Source organism: Propithecus coquereli, unplaced genomic scaffold (genome assembly GCF_000956105.1).
Source record: "Propithecus coquereli isolate 6110/MARCELLA unplaced genomic scaffold, Pcoq_1.0 Scaffold35, whole genome shotgun sequence".
In the NCBI taxonomy this organism is placed as follows: Eukaryota; Metazoa; Chordata; class Mammalia; order Primates; family Indriidae; genus Propithecus; species Propithecus coquereli.
This window is the reverse complement of record NW_012149174.1, coordinates 4,423,526-4,442,194: the sequence shown is the minus strand read 5'-3', so window position 1 is coordinate 4,442,194 and position 18,669 is coordinate 4,423,526. Positions and strand designations below refer to the sequence as shown.

At 40.5% G+C, this 18,669-nt stretch overlaps 1 protein-coding gene across 1 annotated transcript in view; it reads right to left on the bottom strand.

Moving 5' to 3' along the window:
* Nucleotides 1-6,555: 6,555 nt before the first annotated feature.
* LACE1 (lactation elevated 1) overlaps nucleotides 6,556-18,669 on the bottom strand; it is a 213,180-nt gene continuing 201,066 nt past the window's right edge. The window contains 3 exon segments of the mRNA XM_012651169.1: nucleotides 6,556-6,681; nucleotides 8,877-8,990; nucleotides 12,695-12,835. Of these exon segments, the coding sequence (XP_012506623.1) occupies nucleotides 6,556-6,681; nucleotides 8,877-8,990; nucleotides 12,695-12,835 (381 nt within the window).

Here is an 18,669-nt window from a genome sequence, read left to right as displayed (position 1 = left end):
CTTCTTAATGCAGCTTGCTTGTGCCAGCAGCAAAGAAGCCTGGAGAGCGAGTGGTGATGAAATTGCCAAAGGTGTTTTCCACAGCTTGTTGAAAATTGAATATTTTTCCTTGCAAGAAGTGGTCCAAAGCCTGGGAGAAGTAGTCAGTTGGTGCAGGGTCTGGTGAATACGGGGGATGACAGAGAGTTTCCAAGTCCCCCTTCTGTAGCCGGAGCAGCATTGTTTTTTGCGGCATGTAGTCTTGCAAGAGCATTAGCCTGTCTCTATTGACAAATCTCAGCTGCTTAATCACAAGCATCCTCATCATTTCATCCAGTTGGTTGCAGTAGACATCCGCTGTAATCGATTGACCAGGTTTCATGAAGCTGTACTGGATAATACCAGCACTGGACCACCAAACACACACTATTAGCTTTTTTCAATGAATGTTTGGTTTTGGACTGTGTTTTGGCACTTCATCTTTATCTAACCATTGTGCCGAATGCTTGCAATTGTCAAAAATAATCCATTTTTCACCACAGGGAACAATACAGTGTAGAAATGGTTCACCTTTATGTTGCAACAGCAAAGAAAGGCAAGCTTTGAGACGATTTCTCTTCTGATGCTCATTTAATTCATGCGGAACCCATCTACCCAGCTTCTTTACCTTGCCCATTTGTTTCCAATAGTCCAATATTGTTGGAACAGTAACCTCAAACTTTGCTGCTAATTCACGTGTAGGTTGACATGGATTCGCTTCCACTACAGCTTTCAGCTCATCATTATCCACCTTGGTCTCAGGTTGCCCACATGGTTAATTTTCAAGATTAAAATCACCAGAACAGAACTTCTCAGACCATCGAGGTACTGTGCATTCATTAGTGACATCCTTCCCAAACACTTCGTTGATATTTCGAGCTGTCTGGGCAGCACTGGTTCCATGACAAAACTCATATTCGAAAATAATACGAATTTTTGATTTATCCATGGTTTCACAAAATTGCTCTAAAAAAATTTTGAAAGATAACACAAGCAAAAGAGTGCTTTTAAAAGAATGAGGATGCACCTTCGCGATAAAAATAAAACAATAAATGTCAAAGTAAAATATCAGAGATGTCAACGTCAAACTTAGCAGTTAAGGAAATTGGACATTTCATACTTAAGACCTACTATTTTGATGGTGCGAGTGGGGCTGGACAAGAAAGGCAGAGTCCAAGTTTCCAAGAGGGAGAGGCGCAGGCACCAGGAGGTACCAGGGAGGGCGCTGGTGAGCCCGTGACCCGGGCTCCTGGTCGCGGAGTCGGGTGCCCTGAGGCAGGAACTCCAGCTGCAGGCCCAGCTCCCCATGCTAACTGGCTGTGCAGCCATGGGCGGGAGCTCCACGGCCGGCCTGATCAGCGGTCATCAACCTTGCTGCACATGAGAACCCCGTGGGGAGCATTAACGACCACTGATGCGGGGGCCCCACGTCTCAAGACACCCAAATTTCTGGAGGAGGGACCTAAGCCTCTGAACGCGCCGCGCTGAGAACCGCTGTTCCCCAACCCTGTGCAGTTCTTGGACTTCTTTTTATGTCAGTTCATCAAACTGACCACAAGATGGTGCCCTCTTTTTGGAAATCTTTGATGTTCACCAGCCAGGCAACAATCCATTTTCTGTATTAAACAATCCTGAAAAAATGGATTTGAATTTAATCTTCTCCAGCATTTCATTACGCCGGAATCCTGAGCCACTGGTGTCTGGCCATGTAACGTTTATATTTTCCCATCCGCTAGAAACCACTGGGTTGAGATGTGTCTTCTGTTTTGCATTCCTCAAGGGCTTTAATGCAAAGCAGAAAGTAGACGTGTATTACGGATTTATGATAATCGTCAGTATCAATAACAACTAATATTCATTTAATCCTTTACCATTTGCAAAATGCTTTTCACCAACTATCCTCAGAAGAACTCTGTGAATTGGGCATTTATAAGATGATAAAACTGATGCTCAGAGCACTATCTTTTCAAGGTCACAAAGCAATGTTGGCAGAACTAAATTTTCCCGATTCTGAGCCCTTCCTCCTGTGTCATAGAACTCAGTAGTCAACTTCTGGGAACCTGGAAAGTGCAGCCCTGAGAGGGGAGCAAGAAGGACAGATGTTGTCCTTAAGCCTCACACCATCACAGACAAAACGTCAGTAGATAGACATGTTTGAATTGAGTGACCCGCTGAGGTGACAGATGTGAGGTTTCCAGTGAGATGTTGGACTGAATCAGTAGACACTTGACATGAGGACAGATTTTATCATTTAAAATTTTCTGTACCAGAAAAATAAACTTCTATATGCTAATGGAGAAAACTAATCTTAATTCTAACTTAATAAAAAGTTGTAGACTCATCACCAAAGAAAATCCTTTTCTAACAGCCAACTGATGTTTTGTCAGATTAGTGGCTCTAATAAAGATAATTGACAAGGTCACTTACAAGGCTTGCTGCCAGAAGATAGATTCCTGTCACTGATCAGGAACCCAAATGTCAGACACCCAGGATCCCAATCCTTTGGGATTTTTATTTTAATCTTTAATAAAAGGGGCTACCAAGAGTAGGTTCAAGTTACATGAACTAGAAATACTGTTTTCAGGCCAGAGGCAGTAAAATGGAAAGTTGTTTGGTTTTTTTTTAAAGATAGGGTCTCACTCTGTTGCCCAGGCTGGAGTGCAATGGCACAATCATAGCTCACTGTGGCCTTGAACTCCTGGGCTCAAGCAATCTTCCTGTCTCAGCCTTCTGAGTAGCTAGGACTACAGGCATGTGCCACCACACCTGGATAATGTTTTTTATCTTTTGTAGAGACAGGGTCTTGCTATGTTGCCCAGACTGTCCTCAAACTCCTGGGCTCAAGCAATCCTCCTGCCTTGGTCTCTCAAAATACTGAGATTACAGGAGTGAGCCACTGCACCCAAACCGAAAGTTTAATAAATTAGTGTTTTGATAATTTTATTGACACCAATGTATATCTTAGCAATTTATTACTCTCTTTTAGCCATACCTGTGTCTCAGCTTCCCTGTCTATAAAATGGTGATAACAGTAACTATCTTATAGGAATATTAGGATCAAAAGAGTTTATTTATAAAGCACTTACAACCATGTACAGGACACAGTAAGCACTATATGCTTCTTAAATAAATTGGTATGAGCACACCCACTTATTTATTTTACAAGTGAAATTTTAATTTTTTTCAAAATTCTAACTAACTTTAAAACAATATTATTTTGCATACTTATAAGTATAGGAAATATACTTTAAGAAGATTAAAGTATTGCCTTATGATTAAAATTTGAAATCCCACTGAAAATAAATAAATTTGATTAAAATGATGCTACAGTCTTTTTGCCTCAGAACGAGGTTAAAATTACTTAAGTCCACCATGTTTTTCATCTCATGATTACTGATATCAGCAAATAACCTCATACACTGCCAAAAGGAATACAAGAATAATGTAGTGATCAGATTTTTCTTTTTCTTTTCCTAAGGAATATTTTCCTTTTTTTCAACTTGACTTCTGTTAAGTCTGAGGATCATTTTGAAGGGAGTCTGTGGTATGATGCGTTTTCTCCTGACTCTAAAGACATCCTGGTCTGAGTTTCTAGGTGAGTGGGAACCTTCCACAGCACCACTCAGCTCAGACCTCCATCTTGAAGCACACATACAGCATTCCAAAACAGAACATTTGCTCTGACAGATTTTATGCAACCCCGGGGAGAAAGACTGGAATGCTGAGAATGTAACAGGGGCAGGACTCCGAAGAAAGACACATGAATTAAAAGAAAAGTTGCTCTCCAATCTAGGGGCTGTTTGTCATGTTTCATTTTGGCATTACCTTTCTTTTAATGGAGCTACCATATTGTTTCCAAGTAAGGCTCTTCTTGAAGACTTTTTTTTTCTTGTATGCTGGTTTATGAAACAGACTTTGTGGATTTCCAGCCACCATGGAACTCCTTTCTCCCTTCTGGATACAGATATGGAGCCTCACTCTCTGCATAAACCCTCTCCCCAAAGAGAGAGCCTCTTCCCCTGCAGCCTCTCCCACCAGGCCCAGGGATACAAAAGTGGACACATGCTCCAGTTACTCAGGTAGAGCCTCAACTCCAGTTTTGCTCTACAGAAACAATATTTTAAAAGGTATTTAAGTTTCTTAGTACCAAAATCACAGTTTAGGGAAGCTATACTGAGAGTTACATAGGCTTCTGTGCATTGAACCAGGGGCCTCAGATTACATTATCGTTTCTGTGGAAAAATGAAATTTTATTCCAAATACCTGACCTCAAATGAACTTTTACAGCAGAATTTGAGTGGGGGAATGTTCTACATACACCCACACACTCAGGGACAGTTCCTCTGTCAATCATGCTGTCCATCTGTCTGTCTATCCACTCATACTGTTTTTAAAATTAAGACATAGAATAATTGTCAAAGAAATATGAAAAGCAAAAAGCTAAGATTTAAAGAATAAAAGTAAACATTTTATATTTATTGAGTTCAAAGCAATGGTTCTGTTGTAAATTCACCTTCAACTTTACTGAGTTTTAAAAAATGAATCAGGCCGGGCGCGGTGGCTCACGCCTGTAATCCTAGCTCTCTGGGAGGCCGAGACGGGCGGATTGAGCTCAGGAGTTTGAGACCAGCCTGAGTAAGAGCGAGACCCCGTCTCTACTAAAAATAGAAAGAAATTAATCGGACAACTAAAAATATATAGAAAAAATTAGCCGGGCATGGTGGCGCATGCCTGTAGTCCCAGCTACTCGGGAGGCTGAGGCAGAAGGATCGCTTGAGCCCAGGAGTTTGAGGTTGCTGTGAGCTAGGCTGACGCCATGGCACTCTAGCCCGGGCAACACAGTGAGACTTTGTCTCAAAAAAAAAAAAATGAATCAATATTTAAAATAATCTCTTTTTCATAGTGAGAGTAGAAGGCAGTGTGGTATAAAATATAGTACATGAGTTTTATAGTTTGTAAATTGTGAATCTCAGGTCAAGCCACTTAATTTTTGCAAACTTCAGTTTCTTTATCTGTAAACAGGGATGATTATTTTCACTTCCTAGGACTATTTTTTAAACTGAGCTAATATAAATATCTAGCATTAAATCCGGCACATACTGGTTATTTCCCATTCTTTCTCCCTATTACTTAACCTCTTTGGAACTCACTGTGTTTCACTTGAATAAAAATATTTTTAAACCACATTTAATTTTCAGAAGACTCAATTTAAATTTTTCTCTCTGCTTGGGTACCCATCCATCTATCTGCTTGACTTCATTAGGTTAATGTCCAAAATAGACTAATGTGGAAGAATATTAATAAATAGCTTCAAAGAGCTCACTTATGTTGATAATTGTAAGCATTGTTTGAACTCATTCATCCATACCTACCCCCCAAAATGCTTTATTTTCATGAGACTTTGTGGATTTCTTTTTTCTTTTTTTAAGACTCTTTTTTAAGATTCTTTTAACAGCCTCAACCAAAACTTGCTAAACTTGCTAATTTGTCCCCTTTGCGACAAGTTAGCAAAGTCAGGTTTTACTTAAATGAATCAAGAAATGAGCTCAATGAACGACAAATCAGATCTTATTTAAAGTAAGTTTGCCAAGTGTTCTATCATTTCCTATTAGGTCTATCTCACTGCAGAATCAGCAGCAAGGTTGGGGAGTGGCCTTCTGCACCTGGAGCAAACGTGCATGAGCAGTGGGACGGAGCCTGCGACATGTCCACCAGGGTCGCAGCTGGCCTCAGATGAGCAGGAGTCCACTCGGGCTTGGTGTGTCTACGACTCTGCCCCTCCCAACACTCTCTCACTGGTCCCCATTCCTGGCCTTCAGAGCTGGGGGATGTGCCTGCAGATCTGCCCATTAGTTGGAATTTAACATTTGTTCCTTACCTGATGGTGTCATAATCCTTGATTTTTTTCAGACAACTCTGTGACCACTTGAGATCAGGTACTGCCTACCAAGCTTGATCTCGGGGTAAAAAACATACTCTTTCTGTTGTGAGGAAACCTGAAGGATTGGGAGGTTTATTATAATTCACAGCTAAAAAAAACAACCCCAAATCACATGTATAAACCCATATTCTAAAATGTTATTACTTTTAGTTTATAATAAAATTGGAAAGATTTGTTGTGAATTGAAATGTGTGATGTTTTTTGGTTTTTCCTCTTATAAAAGACATGTTTCCAATGTTTCACTACCACGCAGCCAAAGCTTGGAGATATCCAGACGTCCTGCATTAACTGTGTGTTTGCATATTCAAGGCTCATTCAGGTAGTTTATTGTGAAGCTAACATGTCTGGTTCTACATTAATCTTCAGAAGTGATGATTTTAATTTTGTAGTGCAGAAAAAAGGCCAAATAAATAGGGAAGAGTAGAACTCTAAAAATGGTAAATCTTTAACTTACGAACGTACTACATCTTTGACAGCAATTTTAGATTAAAATGGTCCAGAGGACAAAGTACTTAATGAATGATGAGAAAATGATTCCTTCAAGTTCTCCCTGCATTAACCATTTGTCTAGAGTTTTATTCACGTGAAAGTGACAGTTACTTCTTGGTTCTGTCCCCTTCGTTCCAGTACTGTTCAGTCTGCATTTCTGTGAGTCGGGAAATCGTGCGCTGAAACGCGAAGATTTCCTCTTCTCCGGTAAACATGGAGAGTCCTGCTGAGTCCTGGTTACAAGACAGAAAGACAAAAACCCGGCACCAATTAAAACCACCACAAATGAAAATTTATAGAACTTAGTACAGGTTTTTAAAAATTTTTATATTTACCTATTTAGATTGTAAAATTTTCTGTAAATTCTTTTTCATATACAATCTCTTAAATTAGACTAGTGAGTCAACTAATTTAAACCAACAGGCAATAAACAAATTACCAGAGAGAAAACTTAAAAGTGAAAACTTTCTCCAAAAGTGCACACTAGAAATAAGTAATGGCAAAAGACAGTAGTTCTAATAAGTTGGGAGGAGGCTGATGTAGGTCTCTGAAGCTTTATAGGCAAGGGGGGCCCACTGCCTCAGGGGAGGCCCTAAGGATAAACTCCGAAGAGCCTTTTCCAAACTGATGACTAAACGGTCCTGAGTCCTGGAGAATGTGCCTGGGATCTTACTTTACAAAGTCCAGAGCTGCTTTTGGTCCTCAGCTGCCAGCACATTTGATCCACCCTATCTAGGGACAAGCTGGGGAGCCCTGTCTCTGGGAGGCCGGTAAACAGCCCAGACTGGTGATACCAACATGGGACTGTAGCCACTAAGGCTTTGAACTTTCCTCTCTTTCCTTAGGGGTTTGCTGTTATGCTTTTTCAGAGAAAAATTCTGGACTCCTATGCCCACCTTCTCCACTGATTTACTGTGAACCTTCATGACGCCGAGGTCACATTTCCTAATTTTTTCATATATTATTGGCCCTATGTGCTGAGCTAGCTTTGCCCTGATCCTAGGGGAAAAAATTTAAGAGCCAATGGTTTAAAGGACTTTAGAAACTGATTTGATGTAGCCCCTCAAGTGTATTTTTCAAATCGTCAAAGATGTAAGTATTGCTCTTGGAGAACCAACATTTCAGATAGTCCCAGCACAGAGGTTTATAAGCTATTTATTCCTATACTGTTATGGTGTGAATGTTTGTGTCACTCCAAAATTCAGATATTGAAATCTTAACCCCCAAGGTGACAGTATCAGGAGGTGGACATTGGGGAGATTATTAGGTCTTGAGAGTGAAGCCCTCATGCATGGGATTAATGCACTTATAAGAGAGGCCCCAGAGAGAGCCCTCACCCCTTCCACCATGTGGAGTTTATATCAAAAAGACAGTGATCTATGAACCAGAAAGCGGGCCCTCACCAGATACTGAGTCTGGGGCCTTGATCTTAGATTTTTCCAGCCTCCAGACAGTGCGAAATAAATTTCTGCTGTTTACAAGCCACCCAGTTTATGGTATATTGTTATAACAGCCTGAACAGACTAAGATATACACATAGGGTTAAGTAATCATATTTTGAAAGTTCACTTTTTAAAGGAATATGGGCTTCATACTCCCAAACTCCTGAGAATGCATAATTTCTACTCAGGCCAATAAGGAACCGTTTCCTCCTTCCAAATGGCCTTTCACCTTTGGCACTGATTGGAAGAATGGAGGTCTCTTCATTCTTGGGGTGAGCATTGATAGTTTAAAATTTTTGACTAATATTTTAATTGTTGATACTTGAGAAATATACCATGTAATATTCTTACAGAAGGAGAAAATGCAAAGTCACTAGGCTTAGTTTGGGGTAAATCACCAGACTCCAAGCTCCAGGAGAAATGGGTCCACATCGGTTTGTTCCCTACAGAGTGTCCTCAGAGTCTGGCACCCACAGGTGCTCCATAAATGTCTGCAGAATGAAGGTTGGGCGATGGAATCCAGGGCCTTACTAGGTACTCCATGGTCTTGTACTAGGCAGCCCACATGCTAGGCTACTGTATCATGCACTATACAAATCCTGCAATTGGGAAACAGCATAGCCAAAAAAGGCAGCATGGTATAGCAGAATGAGCCCAGAACCAAACACAGGTGCCCTGGCATCCGCTCTGGCCTGCATTATTCAGCAGTGTGACTATGAGCCCATTAGTCCACCCTCTGGGCTTTGTTTCTGTCATATGCAAAACAAAGCGTCCAACTACATAATCACTAAGGTTCCTTCTACTCCAAGGTTCTCTAAGATATTTAATGATATTGAGAATGATGAGTCTGCCACACTGGCTTTAGAAGAGGCAGCAAATCGATAGTTAACTATATATCGCATTCTTCTTCAAAATGTAGCTGTGTATCAAACCAAAAACAATTAAGCTGTTTTATAATAAAAAGAAATTATGTTAATATCGCCTACCTGGCTCAGCCCCAAATCATCCATCAGTATTCTGCTTTGCTCCAACTCACTGTCATGATGTTGATGCAAAAATAAGCTTGATATAGGAGTTGACGCAGAGCAAATTATGCGCACCTGAAATAGAGGAAAATGAGTAAATGGTGTTACTCTTTACATTTTATAAGTTGAAGGTAAGAAAAATCTCTCACAAAATAAAAATCTGTTTGTCACATCTGGGAGCTTAGATCCCTGCTTTTTAAAATGTCCATATTTTTCCTAATAGTTTGTCTCCTTAAAGTGGTATTTTAAAAGTGCATAGTACTTTTCAAAATATTTCCACACAGCTTATACCACCCTGTGAAGTAGAAAGCAAAGTTCTTATTGGGAGACTTCAGGCCTAGAGAGGTCTTAGCTCATGATGCCAGCCCAGATCTTCTGGTTCCAAGTCAAATCTCTTTCCATTACTGCTGTGGTTTGAACGATTTTGTCCCCTCCAAAATTCATGTTGAAATTTAATCTCCAATGCAACAGTATTAAGTATTAAGGTGTGGCCTTTAGGAGGTGATTGAGTCATGAGGGCTCTGCCTATGAATGGGATTACATGCCCTTATAAAAGGGCTTGATGGAGGGAGTCCACTCCTTTTTGCCTTCCATTCCTTCGACCATATGAGGAAACAGCATTCATCCCCTCCGGAAGACACAGGAACAAGACGTCATCTTGAAGCAGAGAGCAGCCCTCACCAAACATCCAAACCTGCCACAGCCTTGATCTTAGACTTCCCAACCTCTAAAAGTGTGAGAAATAAATTTCTATCACTTATAAATTACCCAGTCTGTGGTATTTTGTTATAGCACCACAAACTGATGAAGACAATTACACTCTGATGTTGACATTTATACCTGGCTGTTTGGAGTTCATCTCTGTGCATGCAAGGTGCTCCCCAGATACACTGTAAAGAGGTTTCCACTTTGCTGCACAGCTGGCTGCTAAGTTCAATGCACTGCTACTCTAATTGTATCCTAGTTTCCAGAACCTACATTTATATCAGCATCCTGCCAAGACAGTCTTCAAAAATACTAAGCTTTACATTAATATCTCTTGATTACTTGAGTATTTGAATGAGTGTGCATATATGATCATATGTTGGAAACTGCTTTTATATCTTTCATACATTTTATGTCCACTCGTTTAAATACAAAACATATACATCTTGATGTTTAAAGAGTCTTGAATTTGTTTTTAGGATTCATAGCTATCCTTTTAAAATCGTTATTTAAATAAACACACAAATACTTAAAAATAACGTGTTGACATTTGAGACTAGCTTTTCCATATCTAAAGGGTTTCCTATTTCCTCTTATAAATTCATTTAATCACAAATGACACTTTTTTCATTATTTACATGGGAATATCCTTATTTCACAAATATCCATGAATACATGCTAGAATAATATCTGTTTAATGCTCCCAAATTCTCTACTAAGATAATTTTGACTATACTTTAAGAAAGAGTATAATCTCTAAATGTCTGATTTAGTTAAAGCAAATGTTTGGGAGAGTGGTTTGAGTATTCCATCATATTGCCAGATAGATAAATGCTTTTTTCCTTTAATTAAGAAGTGGGGTAAGGTAGGATTAGTAGGTAGGACTGAGGGATGGGGCCCATAGCTTTAAGGTATTCCTAGCTGAACTATAAACATAATAAGAGTTTCTTGATTCTCCACTCTGAGAACCGCCTACCAATGCCCCTCCACCATTTCCTTCTTGAAGCCTTTGCTCTATAAAAACAGAGCGCCCCCTCCAGGCCCTTGCCCTTCATTCCAGCCCCATGGATTACTGCGGAGCAGAGTCTCTGCAGAAGCCAGCCCTCACAACTGACGGGCCTTGATCCCCCAGCTCTGCATCCTCAGCCTCTGCCTCTCCTGACTCCCTGATCACACGTATGTCAGCTCCCTGGGAATGAGCAGCAGATTTTGATGGCACTTACTAAGCCAGGCTTCCCTGGGCTGCTGCACTGAAGCCACACTTGTTGACTTTTCCCAGGGTCTTTGCTGCAAACTCCCCACCCTGGTTACCCGTTTTCACCCTGTGCTTGGAGTTCAGGCCTTACTCCTCTTAGTGTTTATAAGAAGCACCTGAGAAGCATGAGAACATGAAGGTTCCATGGTCCTTATTTGGGGTGGGCTATGGAATCTGTATTTTTAAGTAGCCCAGATGGGTTCTGTTGCAGGTGGTCCTCAAAGGACTTCCCACCCTATAGATCAGTGCATTCTCCCCCAGACTCTTTTTTTTTTTTTTTTTTTTTTGAGACAGAGTCTCACTCTGTTGCCCAGGCTAGAGTGCCATGGCGTCAGCCTAGCTCACAGTAACCTCAAACTCCTGGGCTCAAGCAATCCTACTGCCTCAGCCTCCCAAGTAGCTGGGACTACAGGCATGCACCACCATGCCTGGCTAATTTTTCTATATATATTTTTAGTTGTCCAGCTAATTTCTTTCTATTTTTTTTTAGTAGAGATGGGGTCTTGCTCTTGCTCAGGCTGGTCTAGAACTCCTAAGCTCAAACGATCTGCCCGTCTCGGCCTCCCAGAGTGCTAGGATTACAGGCGTGAGCCACCGCACCCGGCCTTCTCCCCCAGACTCTTACAGCACTGTAAGCCTCCCTCTCTGTCCAAAAGGCCATCCCACAGTGGTGACTTTACACTTAGCTCTGTGGACATTTGATTCATGTTTCTCTGATACTAGGCTGTAAGCTCTAGGAAGGCAGGTACTGTGTCTGGCTTTGCTTGCCATTGAATGTGTAGGGCTTGGCACTATGTTTGGCATGATAAAGGTTGTTGAATGAATGAGCAAATGAAACATTAAAATCTCACCTCTCCTCCCAGTAGATTCTGTTACTTGCTTCCTCCCTAAGAAGTCCCTTCAATTTTAGAATCACTGCTCTATTTAATTCTGTATAAGGAATAAGGAAAAATATATATCTAACCATAAAATAATACTTAAATGAACTCTAATTTGAAATTGTACTTACATTTTTTACTGTAAATATATATTTACAGATATATACTATTAATAGAGGCTCACTTTTATTGAGAGCTTACTATATGCCAGACACTCTTAGTGCTTTACACATTCATTGAATCCTCACAACAATCTTATAAGTACCATTATTTTCCCCTTTCTCTAGCGAAGGCAACTGAAGCTCAGAGATAATTAAGTCAGTCTTCAGACTAGACAGCTGGCCCTAGGGCCCACTCTTTAACCACCAGGCTGTACTGTCTTTGATGGATGGGCAGTGGTTCTGCAATTCATGCTAAAACACATGGATTAAAAAGCCAAACACAAGATGGTTTGTTGCTAGTTACCAGGGTTTCTCAGTCATAGGGAGAGAGCCCCCCAATATTCAGAAGGGTCCTTTAGTCACTGATTCATTTGTTCATTCCTTTTTCTATCAGTCCAATCATTTATTCATGCAACAAATATTTATTGAGCATTCAGTGTGGGCAAAGCACTGCACTGTACACCATCATAGAAGAGCACATGATCTGCCTGGTATAATGAAGTGTCTCGTGATGGGTGTTTTACTACTGCTGCAGCTACTACTGATAGTACTGATACAGCATGCAGCTTGTGCCAAACACTGTTTTAAATGCTTTACGTGGACTAGCCTTTGTAGTCCTTGCAACAACCCTCTGAAGTAAATGCTATTGTCCCAGATTTGCAGATGAGGAAACTGAGGCACAGAGAGGCAAAGTAAGTGGTAGAGCCAGGATTCCAGTCCAGGCAATCTGGCTCCACAGTCTGAACTGTTTAGTTTTGAGAAAATGTACTACATCCTTACCTTGAAATCATAAAAGTTATCAATGAGGGTTATGAATCTTCGAGCTTGAGTCCTCTTTGCCAGCGTAAATTGTGGAATGTTTCGTAAAAATATCGTGTCAAAATTCTTGGATATTTCCAAATAGTCACTGGCTCCAAGTGGCTATAATTGAAATAAAATAAAGAAAATTAAAATAAACCAATTCTGGTTGTCTTTGGATTAGTTTAATTTGAAAACACCTCTCTTTCTTGTTATAGTGTGATTTAGGTGGTAGCTTTGGGGTAACTTGACCAAATGGAGCAGCATTTTCAGAGGAGGCTAAGGGCACAGACAACGTATACTGTGTTCCCTTAATAGTGATGTACAAAAGCGGGCAAGAAAGAAGACAAGAGTGTGGTGGGGAGTGAAGAATATCTCTAGCCACACAGCCTCAGCCTTGGTTCCTTTTAGGCCCCTGTTCTAAACCTGGTCTTCCATATTTTTTACTTATATGACATAACTTTAAACATGTCCTAGAAATCCTTCTCATGACTCAACTGCAAACTGTCACTATTGTTATAATGGAGCTATCTGATAATGGCATGCTGAATATGATGTCACAATTCTGAAATAAAGACTATGCTTCAGTATGAAAATCATCTGAAATTATTTTTAGTTTAAGGTGTAATTATCTAAGTGCAACACTGCTAACCTAGGTAGGAAATACCAGAGGGCTTAAATGAGCAGAAGCAGGCTGAGACCCCTGGAATAATTTGGAGCAGCATGCTGCCTCTTTATAGGAGGAGGCACAAGACTCAATGTCCACAAAATTATTCACACAAGTGCCACCTAGAGATGCAAAGCACTTGCTTCTGAAGCATGAGTTTAACTCACGAACATTATGAAGGCTATCTGCAAACACATTCTTTGAGGTTAGGAACATTCCCAGGAAATGTTACCTCTACTAATTTCAAGCTGTGTGTGAATGACTGTACCCTCTGAGCAGCGAACCATGAGCAGAAGTCAGGGAGGCCTTTCTGGCCCTGCTGGAGTGGGGAGAAGGCCAGAGACTGAGTGGCCCAGGAGCTACTCTGAGGTCCCCCTGAAAGCTGCTGGATCACCATGACTGACCCCTAAGACACAGGTGGACAAGCCTCCTCAATTTCTGGCAGAATCTATCACTACTACTGTTTGTCCAAAAATGTCTCTCACACTTGGAGAGTCCTTTGCATAAAAGCTTCTTTCAGAAGTGTTGATATGGCCATGTTCCTGGGAGAATCAGGGAACTGTGAGGAGGAGGAGGAATCATTCTCACCTCACTGTCCACCGCTAGCCTAGCAACCAGCTGAAATCAGTTACACTCAGCAAAGAGAAATTCTCAGGGAGGCGTGGGGAGCTACGAGCAAGCCCAGAGAGTTAAGTTTTGGAGAAGTAGGTCCCTGGAGAGACAGCAGTTCTGAGAAGGATGCAACAGTTATAGGACCTAGGCAAATGGGCACAAAACCAGAAAGAAAGAGCACAAAGAATGCCCTGACTCCTTTGGAAATGTGCTTAAAGTGTCCCTTCTTCCCATCTCCTCTCGCCAACCAGATAACAAACGGGGGCCAGAAGGAGACAGCCTCTGCCTTCCTCATGTTCCTTCCCTGGTGGGAGAGCCTCTGCCTCCACCCAGTGCTGCCCTCAGACACAATGGGCATTCCAGCGTGTTGTAAGTTTGGTTTGGTTTGGTTTGGTTTAACCCTGATTCTCATGCAAGGGAACCCTGCTGTCAAGCCTGATATGGCCCAGGAGCATGTGTTAAAAGAGAAGGTAGGAACAGGGATTTGAATCCTCAGTTTGTCACTTATTAACTGGGTGCCCTTGGCAAGTTATGTAATCTTTCTGTTCCTTAGTTTTCCCATCTGAAAAATGGGAATTTGAGTCTTATCTCACAGAATTGTGAGGATTAAACAAAACAATACACATAAAGCATTTAGCACAGTGCCTGGGGCATATATTAGTATTCAACCCCTTTGGCTACTTTCATTTGTATTATTTGGAGTGCAAGTGATTGGGCTCAGTACGAATGAGTTGAGGATGTAAAGAAATGTCTTCTCAGCTGGGTGTGGTGGTTCCTGCCTATAATCCCAGCACTTCAGGAGGCTGAGGTAGAAGGATCATTTGAGGCCAGGAGTTTGAGACCTGGCAACAGCTCAGCCAAGAGCAAGACCTCGTCTCTACAAAAAATAGAAAAATTAGCTAGGTGTGGTGGCACATGCCTGTAGTCCCAGCTAGGTGGGAGGCTGAGGCCAGAGGATTGCTTGAGACCAGGAGTTCAAGGCTGCAGTGAGCTATGATTGGGCCACTGCACTCTAGTCTGGGCAAAAGAGTGAGACCTCATCTCAAAAAAAACAAAAAACAAAAAAACAAAAAAGAAAGAAAGAAAAAGAAAAAAAGAAATGTCTTTTCAATAGCAATCAGCTAATTTTGCTCCACCACCGACTGCATCCAAAACCCTAAATCAGCCTTGGTACATTTGCCTGTCTTTGGAGTCACAGCAGGGACCAGATGAGACTGTGGAATCACCACACAATGAAGTCAATTCCCAAAAGGGAAAGAGGGGAGGGCAAAATATAGTGTTGTTTTCTAAAAAGGATAACTCACACAAAAGACTCTCGTGCTCTGAGAGTACAGTACTTTCTTGAGATCAGTTAAAATTTAGTGTCTCATCTTTTGTAAACCAGAAAGTATAGGTAAAAAAAAAAAATGTAAAACCTCATATTAGGTATGTAGTTATGTATAATTAAGCCCACTCTTTATGCATGGATGTGATTTCTATCAGTATAACTACATGCCCATTATCAGAAGTGCACTGAAGTGCCTAGGGCAACTGAAAATCAGAATTTTGCTCACTCAGCTATTTTACAAATTATATACCTTTGTCAGTGGTTCTAAATTTGTCATTTTATTAGCAACTATCCTTTCCCTCATATGCCTAAAACAATTATATGCTCACTCACATAAAGAAAACAAAGCTTAATATAGTTATCTATCCCTTTAAAGACAACAGTCATTGGGGGAATGTGAACTTACTGTTTAATGTGTACAGTTTGGGATGAAAAAGTTGCACAGATGCAGAGTGGTGATGGTTGCATAATGTGAAGGTATTAATGCCACTCAACTGTACACTTGAAAATGGTTTAATTGGTACATTTTCCAGTATGTATTTTCTTACCACAATTTAAAAAAAGTCATTAAAACAAAGAGAGGTTATTTGTTGCCAAAGAAACCCCTCCCACATTAAGCCATGAAGAGATAAAAACGTGAGAAAGAAGAATGAAATGTATTAATCAAAGAGGGAATCTTTTCCCAAAAGAAATAAGCTCCTATAAGAATAAGATTAATTTAAAATAAGAAGTGTTTTTTTAAATACAGTTGGCTGTCTATATCTGCATTTTCACATCTGCATCAATCAACTGCTGATCAAAAATATTGGAAAAAAATACAACAATAAAAAATAATACAACTTACAAAGTTAATACAGCATAACAACTATTTACATAACATTTACATTGTATTAGGTATTATAAGTAATCTAGAGATGATTTAAAGTATACGGGAGGATGTGTGTAGGTTATATGCAAATACTACTATACCATTTTATATCAGGGACTTAAGCATCTACAGATTTTGGTATCCATGGGAGATCCCAGGGCCAATCCCCTGTAGATACCAAGGGAAAATTGTACTTCGAAGTACACAAGTCAAAATCCACGTCACAGCCCAGGTTGATATACCCCATTACAGCGTGTCTTAATTTTAGCCATTTTCTCCCATGCAAGCTTGATGATTAATGTGTCGTCAGTACTCTACATGAACCTAGATTAAATATCATACTCTCTATTTCTTTTCCTCCTTCCTTCCTCCCTCCCTTCCTTCCTTCTCCATGATTTATTTTGGATAGTTTTCTCTGACCTATATTCTACTTCACTATGTTTCTCCTCAGCCATGTTTTATCTGCTCTTAAAGCCCATACGAAGTCTGGCTGAAGTCCACGAGAAGACTGACCGGTTCACACTGATTCCTAGGTGCAGTCCTTCAGGGCTCCATCCAGAGCGGGGTCAGCTACCTAGGTCGCCATCCTTGGCTGGCCCTAATCTCTGACTTCTGTCCCACTAACCAGTAAGGCTGCCAAAAGTAAGCCCTGCTCACCTTAGTTTCTTTTTTTATTTAATCATTTTTCTCTGTAGTCACCTTATTTTAAAAAGAAAATTGCTAGTGCTCACCAATGTCCCTGTTTTCCTCTTTCTGGGCACACAGATAGACTACAGGATGCTTCATGTCATTGCACTTCGCTTTATTGCACTTCACAGATGTCGCTGCTTTGTTTTGTTTTGTTTTGTTTTAACAAATTGAAGGTTTGTGGCAACCCTGCATCAAGCAAAGCTATTGGTGCCATTTTTCCAACAGCATGTGCTCACTTTACATTTTGGTAATTCCCACAATATTTTAAACTCTTTCATTATCATTATATCTGTTTCAGTGATTTGTGATCAGGAATCTTTGATGCTACTATTGTCATTATTTGGGGGCACCAGGAACCACACCCATAAAAGGTGAGCTTAACTGACAAGTGTGTGTGTTCTGACAGCTCCTCCAACCAGCAGTTCCCCCTTCTCTCTCCCTTTCCTCAGGCCTCCCTATTCCTGAGACACAACAGTATTAAAATGACGTCAATAAATAATCCTACAATGTCGTCTAAGTTTTCAAGTGAAAGGAAGAGTCACACATCTTTCGCTTTCAATCAAAAGCTAGAAATGATTAAGCTTAGTGAGGAAGGAATGTCTAAAGTTAAGATAGGGTGAAAGGTAGGCCTCCTGCACCAAACAGCCAAGTTGTCAATGTAAAGGAGAAATTCTTGCAGGAAATTAAAAGCGCTACTCCAGTGAATACATGAATGATAAGAAAATGAAACAGTCTTATTGCTGATATGGAGAGAGTTTGAGTGGTCTGGACAAAAGATCAAACCAGCCACAATATTCCCTTAAGCCAAATCCTAACCCAGAGCAAGGCCCTAACTCTTCAATTCTGTGAGGGCCGAGACAAGTGAGGAAACTACAGAAGAAAAGTTTGAAGCTAGCAGAGGTTGGTTCACAAGGTTTAAGGAGAGAAGCCATCTCTACAACATGAAAGTGCAAGGTGAAACAGCAAGTGCTGTTGGAGAAACACTTCTTTACTCATCTGATGGCTGAATAGAGGACTCTAAGGATTTAAAGGAGAAATGAAGCCTGAGTCCGTGCAGAACTGCGCGGAGCTACATTTCCCTGCCACTCTACATGGACAGGAATATGAGCAAGAAATACATGTTTATTTGTTAAGTCTCTGATTGGTGCTTATTTGTTTCAGCAGTTAGCCTATCCTAATGCATATTTCATCCAGCCTCCTTCATTGTCCTAACCAGGAGGGTGGTGCAATTACCAAGAAAGAGTCCACCATTACTGCTAATACAAAACTTCCCAGTTTCCTGGTGTGTGTGAGTTTTCTCACTCACATAGACGGTATATACCAAAATTTTCTCTTCAAATTTTCTTCAGATTATCATCACACATTCTTAATCAGGAACAGCATTTAACCATTTCAAGCATCAAAACTGATGTTTTAGAAGTTATGTTTGGCTGGTCTGAAGGTGGTGAGTTATCTCAATTCACAGTCAGTTACAGATAGAACTCATTGTTCTACTCTTCCCCCGCTTCTCACACTGCCCTGGACTAGTCTTAAAAAATACATAAATAAATAATAAAAATAAATAAGAAGTTATGTTTATGGAGGCAAGTTTCTCACTACAAATTTGAAAAGATTTTATTTGAAGATTTTATTCAAATTCAGTATGCTATATTTTAAAATACCTTTGTAGATTTAGATTTATTTTTCTTCTCATGATTATGTAATATGTAAAAATGTAGTGTTTTCACACCAAGCCACAGATTGATGCTGTCAAATCATCTTATACAGCCCCGTGTGCCGCACAAATTATACCA